A 19,662-nucleotide genomic window follows, 5' to 3' on the forward strand; every position below is an offset into this window, starting at 1 on the left:
TCCTTGGTATGAGGAAAGCGTTTGCTGATGCTGTGTTGAAGAAAGACGCGCGACGGACTTCGCAGGCACCCCCATGGAGAACATCTACACGGCTGGAACGCCTTAGATTTTTACCGACACTGTCTTTATAGACGAACTGTATCAGCACTAAATATTTTTTATTGTCTGTAATGCCATGGAGCAACCTACACATCATTTCATGTTGTCTTTGATACGTACCGCGACGGGGCAGTTTCATATGAAACTACTGGATAGCCTATACAGAATGAAATACCCCGTGATTGCTTGACATCGTGGTCTTCACCTCAGCCAAGGAGGATGGTAAGACATAGTCACCGAATTAAAACGCTCAACCTCTCTTTCTTGTCTGATTAATCTAATGCGCATGCATACACTAAATGTATATATTCACCTTGAAGTGTGGCAGGGTTTTTTAGGGGGCTTTGAAGTCCATTAGTAACTCTGATTATAAAATATATAAACAAAGAAATCCCGATGGAAACCCTTTTTCTCTGCTCGAAGTTTTCACGATATATTGTATATACAAAATTAAATATTTATTCAGATATACATGAATATATATATATATATACTGTAAGTATATATAAGGGCGGTGGGTTGGCTCATATTCGGTAGCGCGTCTGTCTCACGATCCTAAGGGCCCGGGTTCGAACCCGAGTCTGGACTGAGCAATGTTGACGTGTGTACGTAAGCATACCGTCCCCTCTTGCAAGAGGCAAAACACTCTGTCCCTCGGATTGCCAGGACGGCCAAACTTCCATAATATGTACAATGTACCTCCCGCTTCATTCATTCATCGCAAAGAGCAGGGTGTTTAACCCCGTAAAGTGGTCCCACCTCACATCGAACTGGACCCCATGGAAGACCAGCTTAACGTAGCTGAATATGGGCTATCCAGCCATCTTCTCCGATGGAAAACAAACAAACAAATATGTATATGTATATATATAAATATATGCATATAAAATTATGTATTTGAATATAATGTATAATGCATTGTATGATAGCAATCGATTATTTTTGAATTGTGCAGTCATTGAAGATGTCGGCATTATTCCATGTCAATGACAGAGTCACAACCTTGCTCTCTAAAAAAAAGCGAGTGAAAATATTCGCTCTTAAAAGAGTGGGAAAGACTTCCATATTATGTACCCCCATCCCCACTAGCTATTATACGAAGTCCGCATTTCCCTAGGACACCGAGATCAATGTTACCCTAACTCTAACCCTAACCCTAACCCTAACCCTAACCCTAACCCTAACCCTAGTCCTAAACTGAGTAAACTCTAACCCTAATCCCAAAGCCACCTAAACTTATTCACATTACTTAAATGTACATGACACATAGCGGGGGGTACATATGGAAGTCTTGCCAAAGAGGGAATACAAAAAAGAGTGAATTTAGAGTGAAATTGGAGTGAATTTTGAGTGAAAATGTTCATTTTCACTCGTTTTAGAGTGACCTCAGGGATCACTCCAAAATTTTCGAGTGATCCCTGAGGTCACTCCAAAATTAGTGAAAACGAACATTTTCACTCAAAATTCACTCCAATTTCACTCTAAATTCACTCTTTTTTGCATTCACTCTTTTAAGAGTGAATATTGTCACTCGATTTTTTTTTTTTTAGAGAGTGCATTCTGCAATTGGACGGGCATATGCATGTGATGCTTACAAAGAAACAGAACAGTTATATTGTTATGCACAAGTGTATGCTTATCTCCCACCTGGCGCTGTGTCTTCTTTCAGCTAATCGAATTCAAAGTGATGGAGCATCTACAGTACATATGGGTACAAGTAGAATGTTGACATTCCATCAGACAATGGGGATTGTACTCCACAAACATGCGCTCTGTATACTCCGTTAGTCTGTCCTTTTGCGCGTCTGGTTGTTGCCTAGCTACAGTATCAATGTACACTAATAGGAGGATGCATCTATAGCGGTGCAACTGATTGACAAATTGCCCTACATCGACGTAATATAAGCACCGAATTAATTAGTGTTTTAGTAGTAGTCATTAGTACCGTAGTTCCCATGATAAAAAAAAAATCAGGGACATACTAATGTACATACTCAGGCAGAAATCGAACTTACCACTTCCTACGATCGCCTGATCCCAGAACAGGCGTATTATCAACAATATCGACTGCACCGAGCTTCCGCCCGACTGCCAGTGTTGATTCTTAAAGCATGCAGCGGTTACTGCATAAAATTTATTCAAAATAATTAATAGAATTCTTGCGTCGAGTTGCTTTTGTTGCAAATGATTGACACATTGCCCTATACAATTGCACATCGACGTCGACATAGGGCAATTTGTCAGTCAGTTTTAATAATGATAATAAAAAAAAAAAACTCGACACAAGAATTTCATTAATTTGGACATCTGTAGCGGATTAGATACAAAATTTACTGTTTTCTTTAACGTTGATCATTACTAGTATTAGACAACAAGATGGAAAATAGTCGGTTACTTTATAGGAGACAACAATATCATGACCTTACATGTACGTACATGTACGTCGACAAACCATGCCTATATCAGCTTCATATCTCGTGATAGTTCGTGGTATTCGTATATCACGTGTCTGTGATGATTGTCCTTACATGCACAGTGTTGATCCCATGTACAAGTATATTCGGATAATTAATGAAAGAACAAAGGGTCATCTGCTTTGAATCTTTATGACAGATTCAAATGCGTGTTGCGTTTTCTTCAATAACGTACACGTGTATGCAAACACTCATATCGGTGTGACATCACGGGAATTCTTTGATTTTTTATCAATGACGACTGATAAAGGAATCACTACATGACGGCATGTAAAAGTGTACGAAATGTGCGAGACCTGTTATTTAGGTTAAACATTATGTATACGTCAAATCTCAATAATTCATTATATCATTATTATTATATATTTAATTGACTTTCTTATAAAGATTAGTTCAAGGAGTAGGCCCATCGATTAACAGATTAATCTAAATTTCTCACAAAAAAAAACAAACTTGTTTCCTGCTGTGATTTCTCTATCAATAAGATTATAGTATTACGATTCATTGTTGCTGTATGAGTAGCTTTATAATGATATCACAACAATTTTCTGTACTCCTGGTTGTACATGTAACAATAATGTGTTCCGAAGCTGAAGCCATAGAAACGTTCCATACTACCCATACAATGAACTATAGGCCTATATCCTGAATAGGTGGTGAAAACTTGATGTAGTCCATGGGCCAGGCCAGATATTGGTACCATCTGAGGTGGCAAAACCTTTTTGGTGTCATTTTGTTTGTCGGGCATAGATATGCTTATCAAGCTATGATAGCATTTCCAAATGAGTAGCTTAGTCATGATAAATGAATTTTTAACCAATTTGGTCTCGTTGTTATTTCCCTATACTTCTGAATCGAAACTAACCGCTATACAAAGAAGAGCACTGTCTTCTGTATGTTCCATAGAGCTGTAAAATGCAGCTCTATGGTATGTTCACATGTGTTCTGTTGTAAACGCGGTGCTCTTAGTCTTTATTCAAGGCAGCGAAGGGAATATCCAAAGGTTATGATGTCCAGAGCGCTCAGTCTTTATTCTAGACGGTGAAGGGAACATCCAAAGCGTATGATACAGTGTATATTCTTTTATCTAAAAACAACAACAACAACAACAAAAGAAGCAATTCCTCGTGAATTTTACCGTATTTTTCAATTATTTATCATTTTCCGGCGAAAACGCTGTGGTGAAAACGCTAATACCACGCCAATGTCGCTTTATTTCCATCCAACAATATAAGATAATGCAAAAACAATGTACCGGTACATTACGATACATTATAATGAATAATATTGTAAATGAACAGAGTGATTTTTGTTTAAAACTGATGTATTTGTTGATAGGGTAGTATAAAAACAGTATATATAATTCCTTTTATGAGGAACTTTAGATGTGATAACGGTACATTGGTCTAGATAAAGACTAAGTGCACCGCGTGACAGCTGTGGACATCATAACACTTTGGATATTCCCTTCGCTGCCTTGAATAAAGACTAAGCGCACCGCGTTTACAACAGAACACGGTGGACATACGGAAGACAGTGCTCTTCTTTGCATAGCGGTTAGTTTCGATTCAGAAGTATAGGAATATAAAAACGAGACCAAATTGGTTAAAAAATCATTTATCATGACTAAGCTACTCATTTGGAAATGCTATCATAGCTTGATAAGCATATCTATGCCCGACAAACAAACTGACACCAAAAAGGTTGTGCCACCTCAGGTGGTACCAACAACCCATTTTTCGGGTCTTGGCCCATGGACTAATGTACATGTATACGTCTTCACTCACTTTTTCATGAACCTACAATGCAGTTGAATGCTCTCACGCCTCATATATAAATTTCATTTCTCCTCCCCTCCCTCCCCCCCCCCCCAATCCTGAAACAGAAGCGGGTGTTGGGTCTCACGATTCTCTTATTCGCCACTTCGTGTGCAGTGAACTACCTCGCGTCAGTTCAACAACGAACTGAAGGTGAAGGGCCTCTTCCCCTCGCTGTAGCTCGGAGTTCACATCAAAGTGCGGGGGTGACGAAAGCTGGAGGTCTCGCATCGTGGCTCGATCTCGTCACTCTGGTATCAGACACGGGAATTGGTGGTAAACCAACTCAGAGCACTTCAGCCCGAGAGCAGGGAAATGACAGCCTGGAGGACAGAGTTGCAGTTGCACAGTTGCACCAGACCACAAAAAGACAAGAAGTAGAAAAAGGTACAGAGAGCCGATCTGGGAAAGGAAAGGAAGAAGGTAGAGTAGACTCATCGAAAGATGAGTTCACCAATAACGATAAATTTCGAGATGAGAGTCATTTGAAGGACAAAGGAGAATTTAGAGACATTGGACAAAACACATCAGAGAACTTACAAAAAAGCTTGTCAATAAATCACAAGGAAAGCTCAGCAGGAGACAAAAACGAATCGTCGGGAAGAGAGAAAACTCAACCAGCAACGAAAACCGCATCGGCAAAGAATGACGTTGATCCAGTTGTACATGAAGGAAAACCCCCGTCAACACAACAAGGAAAAAAGAAGAATGCTTCTATTGCAAGCGAAAAAGTTGGAAAGTTGACTGGAAAAGAAAATGCATCGGTATCTTTAGGGAAGCTTCAAGTAAAATGGGACAATGTTCCTCCAGAGGTTATCCAAATGGCGCCGGAAGTGAGTATGAAAAATTCTTTGGATAATACCCATATATAGGCCTACAAGCACCACAACCACACTCACACACACACACACTCTCACACACATAATAGACACTGAAGAACAGGAAACTTGACCACTATACATGTACTTCGATCAAGTTGCATAGTTTCAAATTCGGTGAGCGTTCTTGCAGATGTCATAATTGTACTGCCTTAATTTCAATTTCACACATGCAGGTTGTTATAATAGTGAGGACAGCTATGAAGGCACATGTAAGGACTATGAACAGAAGTGTAAGGTCGGCTGAAATGACATGATATAAGTCAGTGTATTGCTTTAAGGGATTTAAATTGGTACTGTGTCTCCTGGATTAGCGATGTCATAAAAGGATGGGGTTTTTTGTTGTTGTTGTTGTTGTTGTTGTTTTTTAGTTTCCATCATTTTGGGATAACAAGAAGACATGCGGATAATCAAATGAATATTGTTTCTTGAAGACGTTTATCATCAGCAACCTGAGATCCATAGCAGACTGAAAAGCAGAAGTCTTTAAAATGATGTGTCGAAAGTTAAAAAAAAGAATTACCCCCTTCATCTTTCATTTCTCCCAAGGTGTTCGCGAAAGTCCCTCGCCAGTTCCTGCCTGAATTTAAGAACCCATGCTGGTACCGGGGATCCAGTGAACTGGTCTGTCTCCCCTACTTCTACATGATCGGTATGCCGAAATGTGGGACGACGGATGTGTGGGATAAGCTTATAGCCCATCCTGATGTTGTCGGAGGGGTGCCTAAAGAGCCCCACTGGTGGGCGCGACGAAGGAAGGGGTGGACTGAGACACCCATTCACAAGAAGACAGGTGATTTAACATCGGTAGAAGATATGAAGCTTATGATATCAGTTTCATGTTAAATACATGTACAGTTTTATGTGTATACGCGGTCGCATACGAGTTTAAGTTCGCGTTTGTTATGTATCTTGTGCCTTCTGACGCATCAAATTGTCAGCTATATCTAATAAAAGCAGCAGGGAATATACAAATGATATTAGCTCCCATGCAGTTTTGCTGTTGACCCTGCAATATCATTATGAAACTTCATATTCTGTGGAAAATCTGTTCTGTAGAATTGTCAGACGTATATACATTCTCTCAGATAATAGCATTTCCCCCTCTCTTTGAAGTACTCATTAACGTCATTTCAAAGCAAACTTCTATGATATCGTAACAGATATTATGCGCTATGATGATGACGGGGCCCTCTGGTAGAGCTGTGGCAATGCATGTACTGAAAAGGCTACCCTGGATAGATAAGGCCTTATGATTATGTGATCATTATCATGATGTGTTGCACTATTTCCCCATAGTGAATCGGCACGGCTAGCATACAAACTTGTACCGTATGTCCCCCAAAAAATACAACGGGACCCTCCGCAGTGATCTTTAGAAAAAGTGAATCAATCCAAGTACAAATTCAGGATACGAAACTATAACTCATTGCCCACATCTTACAGAAAACCTCATTCGATGGTTAAAGAGAAATGAGGAATTTTGTTGAGGATGCCAAGAATCTCTTCCCTCCAAGTTCTGTCTATTGTTTTCACACACAAAGCATCGAAGTGCTAAACTTGGAAGGATCAGACTCACCACATGCTTTACAACATTCCACATTTTTTTTTCTCTGTGACCGCTTAACCAAATTGAATGGGGTTTTCTGCAAAATAGAGCTAAGATGTTATATTCTAAGATCCTGAAGTAGCATTAAGACACTTTAATCATATTGGGTGTAATCAATGCAAAAAAAAAAATTGATTGTATTTTTTGGGACATACTGTATACAAAATATGCCGAAGTCATCACATAGATCACCACCTGCATGTTACCTTTCAATCTCTCAACATAACTCACGCAATTAGTGTGCCTAGCCTTTTGCCCTGGCTTTTGACCATCATACTTCACTGATCAGTCATTGCAAATTTGAAACCAGTGCATTGAGTGGGCAAGGCGAGCGGAGTTTTCGAACAGCGGTTGCAAGATGCATCAAAAGTATGCGAAAGCTAGGCTCCTGGTGGTGGAAATTAAGAAGCCACATATACGAACAAGAGAACAAAGAAAGTGCTCATGGCTTAGTGAAAAACACACAGTGTAGGCCCTATGCAAAGAAACGCTCTCCGAGAGTTGGGTTTTCTTTCGCTCTGTTCTCTTGCAGTTCTATTGATTCGTAATCAGACTGGAGGAAAGAATGACGCCTCCTTTGAGTGGTATCTCAACTGGTTCAAGAATGTTGCTGTGGAGGTGATAAAAGAACGACCGTGGAACAACTCAGATGACTCGGTTACTTACCCCATGGTATTTGGTAAGTATGATTATCTTTTGGTAATTCGGGCCGTGTGGAATTAGTGGTACTGTTATCATGGTTATACCTTCAATGGGAAGAATTAAAAAACGTTATATCTGGGTTTTGAGGTGTTGTTGTTTTTTGTTTTTTGTTGTTGTTGTTGGGTTTTTTTGTTTTTTGTGGTGTTTGTTTGTTTTTTGTTTTTTGTTTTTTGTTTTTTGTTTTGTTTTGTTTTGTTTTGTTTTTTTTTTTTTTGGGGGGGGGGGGCAAATGTGCGGTAGGGAGAAGCGGGAGGGAACCGGTTGTGATATAGGACATAAAGGTTATAGTGTGTTCTGCATTGGCACTTTATCGTGCTTGAATAGTTAGAAAGAGGAGTATAACGGTTCAATTTGACTCCAAATCTTTCTCACGTTACAGAACTGTTGGCAAACGAGGAAAGTATGTCAATATGATAATACACACATTTGAATTTACAGCATGCATGGTTTCTGCCTTTGTTGTCAAATTTTCAAGGGATGGCTGCCATAAACATGCAGTAGGATACACTTCTTTGCACCAATTAAACCCCTCTGACATTTTGACATAATCCATGGTATATTAAGAGAATGACAAATGACACACAAAACCATGTTTGTACCAATATGATGGTATAAGATTGGTCGTAATCACGAATGCAAATTACCTGACATTATGATGTCATCAGGCCTAGATACACTGGACCGGGTTCGTGCAAACACAGTGATATATGATGTGGATTATGATTTGGCTTTGGCCAATTGTTTGGAAATTACAACCTTTCCCGCCTACAGTCATGATTGCAACCAATGACAGATTAGTCTAACTCAGTAAGACTTTGATGAGAATTCGAGAACACCAGTTGTTGTTTTGTTTTTATTTTATTTTATATATAGACGTATAGAGAAGATTTGCGTATATAATTCAATGGAGATATAATGAGGCCGTATTATTGGTCACAGTTCGTTTTCCGAAGGTTCGTAATTGCGAAAGTTCGTTATACAGTACTCTCCGCGTAATCGGGTATCGCTTATACGGGTACTCCGTTTAATTGGGTAGAAAAGTCAAAATCAGTTCCAATGCACATTAAAATCACCTGATAATCGGGTTGCCTCTCCGCATAAATGGGTAAATAATTTTCTTCTAATCTACTTTCTACTCACATTTTATCACAGATATAACACTTTAAGAAATCATGAATGTCAAATTTTCCACGTTAGCGAGGAGTCTTAGTCAAACCACAAAGTTTTATTAAGGCATATTTGTCCATAAAAAGAGTGTAAATTAATGCTCCTGACTGAGCAAGTGTAAGGTATGTATAATGTGCCGTGCAAGCACGCGTTAGGCATACAGTGTAGGTGTTCGGTGCAGTGTATAATGCATGTACATACACATTGTGTGTGTCAAATGTGAATGAGACGTGTTCTTCTGTTAATCGGGTACTCCGCTTAATGGGGTAAGAAACGCTCTGCCCGAGCCTACCCGATTATGCGGAGAGTACTGTACTACATTATCAAACCTTAATCAATTCGGATTAACGAACCTTTGGAATAATTAACTTTATTTCATTGTTCAGATGAATGAACCTTCGAAAGACGGAACCTTCGGAAAAAACGTCACACATTTTCGGGTTATAGTGAACCATTGCCATTTTCAGATAAACGAACATAATGGAACTTGCGTGTTTCGGAATAATGAACCTTCGGAATAGCGAACCATATTTCATTTTCGGATTAACGAACCTTCGGAATAATGGACATAACCCAAATCATTACCCTTTCCTTAGCTTTTATTCATATCAATGTTTCTTTTGAATATCATGAATCTTTCATATTCCATATCTTCTGTCTCCATGTCCGATTTCATGTACATCCAACATTCTGCTTAGTTTGTCATTGTGCATAATCTTTTTGCATAATCTTTTTGCATTCATATCAATTGACCATTACAAAATATTCATAGCGCTAACGATTAATCCAATGCCAACCAATCCACATTGCTATACTATATGAATCTTAGCTGACGATCGTTTGTTACCTATAGCGAAGAAAAAGAGGTTGAAAATGATAGCTCACTACCATTTTCAATATTCAACTTTGTATCATCAAAACAAACATAAAGTAAAAAAAAAAAATAGGTGTCTGTGATGCTAAAATTAATAAAAATGTGATAATGAACCTGAAGTCACTGCGAAGATTGAACTGATAATATCTTTTTTCTGATGTTGAATTGTAAAGTCGGGGTTCTTTATTGAGCAAAGTCCCTGTGTAATTCACTGGGCAATGAAAGCCCTGAAGAATCAGCTACCCAGTACAAAAAAAAAAAGATTAATTGAATGGAAAACTGCTCATTGTATAACAACGACGAAGGCACTATCAGCACTCCCCACCATGCTCTTTGCGAAAAGCGCTGTTAAACCGTTGGAAAGTTGTCACGTATATAACCAGCAATGGACGTGGTGGTCATATCTGGACTCGCTTTGTTTTCATTGCCTATTTTAATGTATTCCGAATGGTGTTATAGCCATGAAAGCCGCTAGTCCTGTTTATCCTTGCTTCATCGCATTTAATATTTTCTCAATGAGGACTATGCGAAATGAATGAAATATACTAACTAAAACCGATGGAAAAATGTTGAGTGATAAGCTAAGGAATCTATATAGATGATATCCTAAAGAGAAAATACAGGCACATCCATGAAATTGAAAATGCATCCATGTACCGCATTATCAAAGATTATTACAATAAGATAAAGAAGAAAGCTTGCTATACTAGAGACTGTCAGATATATTGACCACAATTTCCTCACGTCATACAAAAATGTCAGGGACAAACTTCCACAGTCTGATTACCATATTATATTTAACTGGTCAGTTGATATATTGCATATTGCCCTGCAGGTGATGCGTCGATTAGCACAGCGTGGGACAATGGAAAGCAATGGCGGGGAGAGCTCGACCACCGCACCAATGCCGACCTCATTCACGCCGTCCAACCTAAAGCAAAGATAATAATGATCTTAAGGAATCCAACTGATCGGTGAGGCGTGTCATCAACGTTTGTATATCTCATACAGTATATGTACGACATGTGTGTGTGCGTATGTATAATGCAAACTCCAACTTTTTAATACGTTATTGTGAACGTGAAGATGTTTAGATTCACAGAGACTCCAACCCAAAGCACCTTCTGATCTGGAGATTCTCCCGCCTGAAACCCCTAGCAAACGGGAGACTCCAAGTTGATGTGTGCGAAGCTCGAATTTCCTAGGGTTCTTGATGCTCTCTGGTGCTATTAAAGGCTTTTTTTTCAACATACAAAAGCAATAAGTAAGAAATCCTTTCCAACGGGAGACACAGAGCCAGGGCGGGAGAAATTAAATCTCAAGCGGGAGAACGGGAGATTTTGCAAAAATTGGTTTTCGGCGGAGATCTCCCGTCGAAAACGAGAGAGTTGGAGTCTCTGGATTCAATTCCAATAAATGGTAGGCAACAAACTCATTTTAATGCATTAGTGGTTATCTTGTGCTGTTGAATTGTTGCTTCTGAACTGAGAACGCATTTAGGGCGCACATAGCACATCAGTGTATGCGACATTCAATGTTTTTCATCTCATGCCTTGAAATAAATTTAAAGTTTTTTTTTTTATTTCCTTTCTGTTCTGGACCACATCCCCTCTGTGTCTGTTCCATTCATGGTCAGACAACCTGATATCATGGTGAAGTGCAAATCATTGTATAGAATCTTTTTGTGGCAGATCCACAAATTACCGACGACTTGTGTGCAACAATATCGAGTGCATAAAAAGGGTAAAAAGGTAATCCAATTTTGGAGGGCTGCCATTTCTTGATTGTCAGTTATGAAGAGCACAATATTCACTGTAAGGAAAGAGGAACTTTTCCTCTTTCCATTGATACCTAATTATGTTGACAATTGTCCTGCATGAACGAACACATGGACTTTAAAGACAACAATGACAAATTGCACTTTTTCCAAGTTTGCGTGTTATTGCGAAGGAACAATGCATGTCTAACTGCATGGATGAGATCTGTCAATGAAAATGGTCAAATCATCAGGTCAGCCTGCACGACTGCAGATTCGTGTTTTAGGGTTTCTCATAACGTTTTAGGGTTCATATTTTACCTTCAACATGACCACGTTGTCGATATTTGGTCCTTCCAATTAAGGCAAAACCATTATCCATTTTACTCTCTTCATATTGAAGACATGGTTTGCCACTGGGAGCTATGTGTTGAATATGAACAGAGAAAAATGGATTGTGTGGGTTGGCCTCTGTGGGAGCGACCAAGTTTTCGGATAAAAGGCCATGTTAAAGGTTATGGACCATAAAATGTCAGGAGAAAACCTAAACACAAACCCTAAACACAAAACCTAAACACAAACCTGCATTCGTACAGGCTGGCCTATTTGGCAACTTTCATTGGCAGATCTCATCCATGTAGCGAGACATGCATTGTTCCTTCACAATAACACGCAAACTTGGAAAAGTGCAATTTCTCATTGTCGTCTTTAAAGTAGATGTGCTCAGTAATGCATGACAATTTTCAACATAATTAGGTATCAATGGAAAAAGGAAGAGTTCCTCTTTCCTTACAGTGAATATTGTGCTCTTCATAACTGACAATCAAGAAATGGCAGCCCTCCAAAATTGGATTACCTTTTTTTTACACGCTCAGTAGTCTAGATAATATGTGACGCGCATGTTCAACCAGAACCACTGAAAAGAAATCAACCGATGTAATATTGATAACATTTCACTTTTGCGTAACACAGCGGCTGTTGAAATGCAAGTATTTTTTTTCTACACGATTTCAATGCAGTTTAAAGAAGCGTTATACAATGCACATCTCCAGGAGGAGCGATAATGCAGGGGATCATATTTTCAACTGCAACATAAAAAACGGTTGTGTCGAGATTACTATTAGTTGTATGATACTTTGTCATAATTATATTTTGTTTCTGCGTGAAGTCTTTTTTTTTGTGGGTTTGTTTTATTTGTTGCTGTTGGTTACGCCGTACTTCGTTTCACGCGCATTTTGTTTTTGTTAAATAAGTTTTAAAAAGTGCTATCAATGAAAGACGTGATATTGAAGCGGGAAAATTCACACGAAAATGTTGACACCAGTCAGCACCAGTCTGTCTATTGTGCGTTCTGTCAAACAGAGATTACTCGGCGTATTACTACAACGGTGGCACCAGCGACGGCGCCTTCCATCAAACAGTGTCGTCCCATGTCGGTTGCTTCCGGAAATGCCTGACATCGCGGCGTGAGGAATACTGCACCTATGTGACACGATGTGTAAGTCCTTTCTTCCCCTCGTGAACTCTCCTTGCGTTACGTGACTAATCTGCAAAGGGTGAAAGATGAATGATTTGAGCTTTGGCATTGATTGACAGAAGATTTTCTTATCGAGTCTGTTTCAAAAAAAAAATGACGCATTCTCTATAGAATTAATGATGATTTCATATTATAGGTGCGTGTTTGTTGTGTGTTCAACGATTTCATATCAGTGTGTATATTTTTTTTCATTTAGTGAAAAAAAAACAAACTGATATAAGATTAATTCAAAGGTGATTACAAAATATGAATTACGCTATATACCTGTTTAAATCCATCTTTTACACGCAGTCTAATTTCCAGCAGTATCTCATACCTATTCATCATGTGACGTTTAAAAAATGTTATAGAAAGTTGAAGAAAATGAAGCATTTCTCTTGGGCATGAGCTATCATACACAACTAAGATTTTGCATAATGGTTCGGATTTATTTGGCAGAGATTCCGTTCAAAAAATATTGACATTGGTATCCAAATGCATATCGCCTGTGGATATCTTTACAGAATCGGCATAAAAGTCTGTACCTGTTCTACGTAAAAGACTGGATACGAGTCTACGGTCGCAGTGGCGTACACGTCATGACACTGGAGGATTGGCATGCCGATACCGCCGGAGAATATAGAAAGCTTCTTCGCTTTCTCCAGCTCCGTGAGTATTCAAGCAGTTGAGGAAATCTATAAAATTTACCACCAAATTTGTTAAACAAATTTCATGAGAATGGAAATTAGATGAATCAGCATCTCTTTCTGCCAACATAATTCTGATTTAATGAGCTATTCCTAATATAGTCTGCATCATAAGTTACAGTATTTCGATTCATTGTTTGCTTTCGGATTTTATATAGGCTCAAATCATTTTAAACAAGATTATGACTTGTGAGTGCTTGATCATGCATGTCTGTAACCATGCTAACGTACGTGTATAGTTCACTGTCATTCAATAATGAAATTATCACAGACTAGATAACATGTTACGATGCATATGAGGGTGATTATCATTGTAATCATAAAGCCACTGTTGTAAACTTATTTCTTACACTTAATTGTTAAAGAGGAATTCCAGTCCCTAAGTCTGAAAAGGAGTGGAATTTTCGCAGCGACACAATATAAATTTTATCACAATCGGATGAAAAGTAAGGAAGATATGGCATTTTGTAATTTCGCGATTTTTTCATGAAACAGCTCTTGCACAGTCAATAAGAATAATAGCAGATAGTATGACATCATCCCCTCATCCCCTCACAACTTGGCATATACTGTAGGTTGTACATAAAATGTGAAATTTCCAGCTTTTCATTCAAATGCAATTACACCCCTGTCTCAAATCCTGACAGATCTAACTAATCATTATTTCGAAGTTGTTCAACCAGGGGTGCCAACATGTTTTACACTTTGAAAGCAGAAACGTTAAATTTTCGTCATTTGTTTCACACGATGGGTGACTGCATCATCAGCTCACTCAATACGTGCATATAGAATCGACTCTAAGAGAACCATTCTGCACAAATTACCGGAACTTCGTACAATCATCTCGTATCTTCCCTAATTTTTATCCGATTTTGATCAGATTTTCACTGTTATGCGTAACGCGCAAGATTTTACTCTTTCTTGTCAGACTAACTTAAAACTGGACTGGAATCCCTCTTTAGTTATTAAAGGGATGGTATACATGTTGTAGTACCAGTTGAGATGAGAAATGGGCTTTTAACTTTTTGCAAGACATCAAGAAACCACTTGTGAAATAGTACAGAGCATACCATTCTAAGAGGAATTCAAAGTTTATTTGATGAAAATCGGTTTTGGAATGCCCGAGACATCCAAGAACAAAGTAAAACAAAGCAGTTGGAATAAAATGTGGGTCCCACCTTTTATTAGTGTTGCTCTCTTTTGGGTATCTCAGCTATTTCTAAACCAATTTTCAATTATACGTATATTGTCTTATCCTTTCTTTTTTTTTCCTCTCTGATTTTTGAGCAGGTGACCTCACTGAGGAGCAGATAAAACGCATCACTGCCAGAAAGTCTCAGAACGTTAACTCGAGGAAGGCGGGTGGGCACACCATGTGGAACTCCACGCGACAAATCCTTGACGACTTTTATCGACCATACAATGTCAGGCTTGCCCGGTTCCTGAACGATACCAAGTATACTTTCAGCCGGCAAAGAACATAGACCCTGGCGTTTCCGTAACATGCGGACGAAATTGATGCGATATGTGTAGACCGACAACCCCATTGTACAATTAAATGTGTCTTTCAACAAACAAACAAAAAAAGAAGAAATCGAATAATCGACCACAATTTGCATAGTGTCATGTGTGAACGGAAATATTGTGAAATATTTAATTATAGAAGGGGACCCAAAAGCACTACTAGTAGGCCTATTTGTTTTGTTGCCTTGCTTTTGATTAGAATGAATACTGGTGTAGGTTGAATTGAATAATAGAAGTGCAGTGCTATGCTGAAAACTGGCATCTTCCATCATTTTACGCCAGAAAACGAAAGTGGGCTACAGTGCTTTTTACCTCATTCTGCAGTACACATGATTTGCCAGTACTAAGACATAACAACTTTAACTCATTTTTTTTTTTTCAAATCCATAGAAAGGTTTCCTTTTCTTACCCACGATTCGTCTTCAAGAAAATCTATTTTACAAAAATAATGTAAGACAGACATGGTCAATCAATGCATTGTCTCTATGTGTTTCTGTACTGCATGGTGTTTTCTTGTTAGTATAAAAATTGTCATGATGCATACTATTAGATATCATGCGCACCTCAAACGGCTGTAAGTAGTGGTATGATGTGACAGTATTGTTTTCTACTGTTTTAAATCACTGTTATATTTCATTGTTATTACCACCTTAACAATCAAGAAAAAATCAAAATAATATCCATCTCATGTGAGAATTGACTTAAAAGTCTTACGCAGAAGCTAAATGCCGTAGAACATCATGAAATCATAGAGTAAATCTATGACGTATAATTGATTTGAATAGCAATTATAACTTGCACTGGTTTCAGACGACATAATATGAAACAAAATCCACTTTTTATGCACGTAATTAGATATTGTCTCGCATAACCACAAGTGTGTAATGTTTACTTTAGCTTGCCTTATTTCATATCGTTTCTACGTTTGTTTGTTTTTTTGTATGTTATACATAAAAATGTACTTACAAGAAATGTTAGCCTCTTGACAATGCAAAATTGCCAACCAAAATCAAAATACATGTATTATCAGTTGATATCAATTTGACCTATTATAGTAGACAGTAGACCTACAATATTACAAAATTAGGAATTAAAAAGTGCATTTTTTTAAGTCAACTCAAACCGCATACAAACATTCTTATCGACCTGAAGCGAATCAATCAGGATTAACAGAATCTATTAAATCAGGATGTGCAAAAGAAAAACAAAAACAAAGCAGTAACATTATTAATTGTAGCAAACAAATCGTGGCCAGTCATCAACGGTAGCCGTAAAACCTATCGCTTTTATTACACTGTAAGTGAAACATTAAAAAAAAAGTGTTCGTCCTTTTCCCGTGTAGTCCCTTGTTGTAGTCTTTAGTTCTAACTTCAATCTCTTTCATCTCTTTTCCAACAAGTGACAGAATTATTTCAGGAGCCTAGGTTTGATAACTGCCTCTCACGCTGTATTTGTGCTTTGCTTGATGACAATCATTTTTGTTTTCAATTTTCCATTTTGTATATACATTGTCAATATGATTTACTAGAAAAAAATGTGATCCACAGAAAGAAGGCGAAATTAATAAAATGTAAACATTTTAGTTCAAAGTAGCCTTTGACTTTTAAAAAGAACGTGTGCGTATGCTTGTGTTTTGCGTGCTGTTGATCTCAAAAGTGATTACAGTGAAGGAGACAGTGTTCAGGCATTTCAGCATGTCTGATGCTAATGCCTAACAAAGGAGCTCATTCATATTGTGGGAAAAATCGCGAAGTGGCGTCACTGTGCTTCCACAATTTTATGAACCTAGGAATGCATGTATTTAACTTTCTTTATTGCACAAAATATATTCGTTTTGAATGATTACGTTTGTATTTATCTTTAGGTTGTTTTTTGAAAGCAAACAAAAGTGGTTCCAAGCTATAAAAAAAAAAAAAAAAAAAAAACCGATTCATGCTATACTTGTACTCATATATACTCGCCCACAATCAGACAATGCAACATGAAAAACCAGTAACGGTGGTTCGAGTCATTCAATCGTGCAATCAGTGGAATAGCAAGCTTGTTCTTATTGTAGTCCCCGAGCAAGCACTGTGACAAGCTGCTGTGTGCTTCATTAGTCTATCAAATATTGTAAACACATTTTGTTATTGATCGAAATGCATTGAAGGACCTCGATGCAAAGGTCGTAATTGAAATAATCAATCACAGGTGCACTTCCACTGCTTTCATAAGTATGGTCACAAATTTAATCATTCAGGCCCGTAAAGGGGGGGGGGGGGTAGGGGTCTTGCGATTCGGGGATTTCTATTTCTGTCTCTCTGTAAACATTTCATGATGTAAAAAATAAAATGATTATGAATAAATAAATACAAATCCATATCTAAGATTAAAGGACAAGTCTATCTTCATGGACATATAGATTGAGTGAATGCAGCATTATTAATAGAACACATCATTGAAAGTTTGAGGAAAGTCGGACAATCCGTTCAAAACTTTTTTTTTAAAGTTTCTGCGCAGTCACTGTTGGATGAGAAGACTTCTGCGGTGTATGATGTCACATAATTATGTAGAGCAATATAAGGAAAATATAAAGAGAATTCCACGAAATTTCGTATTTTCAAAAAAGTACACATTGCCTTGACTCGTTACTGAAGTATGTTATGAGTAATATTATTCCCACTGCCTTTAGAAAGAGGTAAGTCAAGAGCTCGTTTACTATGAGAAAAAAGTGAAAATATGTTGTATTTTTTTTAATATTTTCTTTATACCGTTCTACGAATATGACATCACCAGCTGCTGCTGTTATAGTCTTCTCCAGCAATGGTGGCACTGAAACTTCAAAAATTCATAACTTTTGAACGGGTTGTCCGATTTTTCTCAAACATTCACTGATGTGTTCTGCTAATATTGTTGCATTCGCTCAATCCACATGTATAAAGTATGAAGGTGGACTTTTCCTTTATTAACACTTCGCCTTCATCCCCCCCCCCCTCCCGCTTTGTCGGCATTTAAAGGGATGGTGTAGTATTGACTGAGGTGAGAATTCAGCTTTTAACTTTTTGCGAGATACTTAGAAACCACTTTGGTTAAATGTTGAAAAACATACAATTCTAAGAGAATTCAAACTTTATTTGATGGAAAAACGTCGGTTTTGAAATGCCTCGGATATCCAAAAACAAATTAAAACAAGAAAATCCTATTAGTCGGGTCCCAACTTTCATTAGGATTGCTTTGTTTTGGATATCTCAGCCATTTCAAAACCAGTTTTTATCAAATAAACTTGAAATTCCTCTTAAAATTATATGTTCTTTCATTATTTCATAAGAGGTTTCTCATAATTATCTTGAAAAAAAAATCATCATAACAAAAAAAAATGGAAACCTCAGCAAGCTCCATCTCAACCAAAGCTGTACTATCCCTTTAAAATGGTTGAGAGGTATTGACTCCTCGAGTCAACGGCTGAGCGAGATACCTTGAGTGCTATGACCCAAACCCGACACAGCTTGAAGGAAGGTTTTTGGTTCTTTTTTTTCAGACCAAGGTATTAGATTTGCATTTTTTTTTTTTTGCGAGAGGAAATCACGAAACAATTATTGTGAGAATATATTCGGGATATCTGTCACCCCTGCATTCATTCACTGCCGCTTATTTTGTCATTGCCGGTGAGCGCATGCATCCACCTCCATAATAATAGCATGAGTAAAGGACATATGTATAGTGAAGATTATGAATAATTATGTACGTACATAATCATATTTTAATGCAAATGTCCACTTTTACCAATTTTGACTCCCCTTCCCCCCCCCCCCCCCCCCCCCCCATCGTGGTTTCGGGCTTGATCATTATCGCAGTCAGTTTGTTTGAAAGTGTTATTGTTGGCGTGTTTACCGGAATCCTTGGAAAGATGGTGATTCACAACGTATAATATCTGCATTGCATTTGCAGCTGCACTGTATTCTTCGAGAGCTGATCATACAAGCTGAATGAGGATCAATCCCGTGTCCCCTTGCTATAATGAGCAATGCTCAGAACAAAAGATCATTTATAAACAATTGGCCAGTGAAAAAAGTGTTCTCCCTAACTGGAGATATTATAAAGACGTTGCAGTTATAATTTAATTCATTCAAGCGATGGTGGCACGTGGATTTTAAAAAAAACTTTCAACATTTACAACTTTTTGAACGAACTGTCAGCAGTTCTCCCTCGAACTAGAGACTATCAAACCTGCCTAATGTTTCTATGCATGTTCACTGAATCCATGTAAATTTCAAGTAAAGTCCCCTCGATGATAAGAACAGAAATACAGTGAAACATGTATCATTAAAATCTTTCAATACCATAAGACTAATACAATCGTAAATGTAGCGTATATGCATTAGTTTCAATAAAAGGTTATAGGGCACATGCCAATCACCTTTTTTTATAAACCATAAATCACTCTCAAGAATAATTTCATGCGAAAAGCTTGTATCAGTTCACATTTTGCAGGTTGCACATTTTTTTTTTTGCCACAAAAGACGTTGCCATATCCATTGACACATTACGACAATCCTTGAT

General features: G+C 37.9%; 1 protein-coding gene across 1 annotated transcript; it reads left to right on the forward strand.

The window, feature by feature from the left end:
- Nucleotides 1–2,833: 2,833 nt before the first annotated feature.
- On the forward strand, nucleotides 2,834–15,083 carry LOC139708423 (carbohydrate sulfotransferase 15-like). Its single transcript, XM_071620374.1, has 8 exons — nucleotides 2,834–2,843; nucleotides 4,508–5,223; nucleotides 5,818–6,061; nucleotides 7,410–7,556; nucleotides 10,456–10,594; nucleotides 12,739–12,874; nucleotides 13,417–13,561; nucleotides 14,890–15,083. The coding sequence occupies exons 1-8, from the start codon at nucleotides 2,834–2,836 to the stop codon at nucleotides 15,081–15,083; spliced, it is 1,731 nt and encodes a 576-aa protein (XP_071476475.1).
- The last annotated feature ends 4,579 nt before the right edge of the window (nucleotides 15,084–19,662 follow it).

Source organism: Diadema antillarum, unplaced genomic scaffold (genome assembly GCF_040938485.1).
Source record: "Diadema antillarum isolate AM-2024a unplaced genomic scaffold, OU_Dant_1.0 seq00001334_RagTag, whole genome shotgun sequence".
In the NCBI taxonomy this organism is placed as follows: domain Eukaryota; kingdom Metazoa; phylum Echinodermata; class Echinoidea; order Diadematoida; family Diadematidae; genus Diadema; species Diadema antillarum.

What these genes read in the sequence shown, in the direction of transcription:
- LOC139708423 (XM_071620374.1), top strand. An exon ending in ACCCATTCACAAGAAGACAG is followed by an intron (nt 6,062 to 7,409) that starts GTGATTTAACAT and finishes GTTCTCTTGCAG; the next exon opens with TTCTATTGATTCGTAATCAG. An exon ending in TTAAGGAATCCAACTGATCG is followed by an intron (nt 10,595 to 12,738) that starts GTGAGGCGTGTC and finishes TCTGTCAAACAG; the next exon opens with AGATTACTCGGCGTATTACT.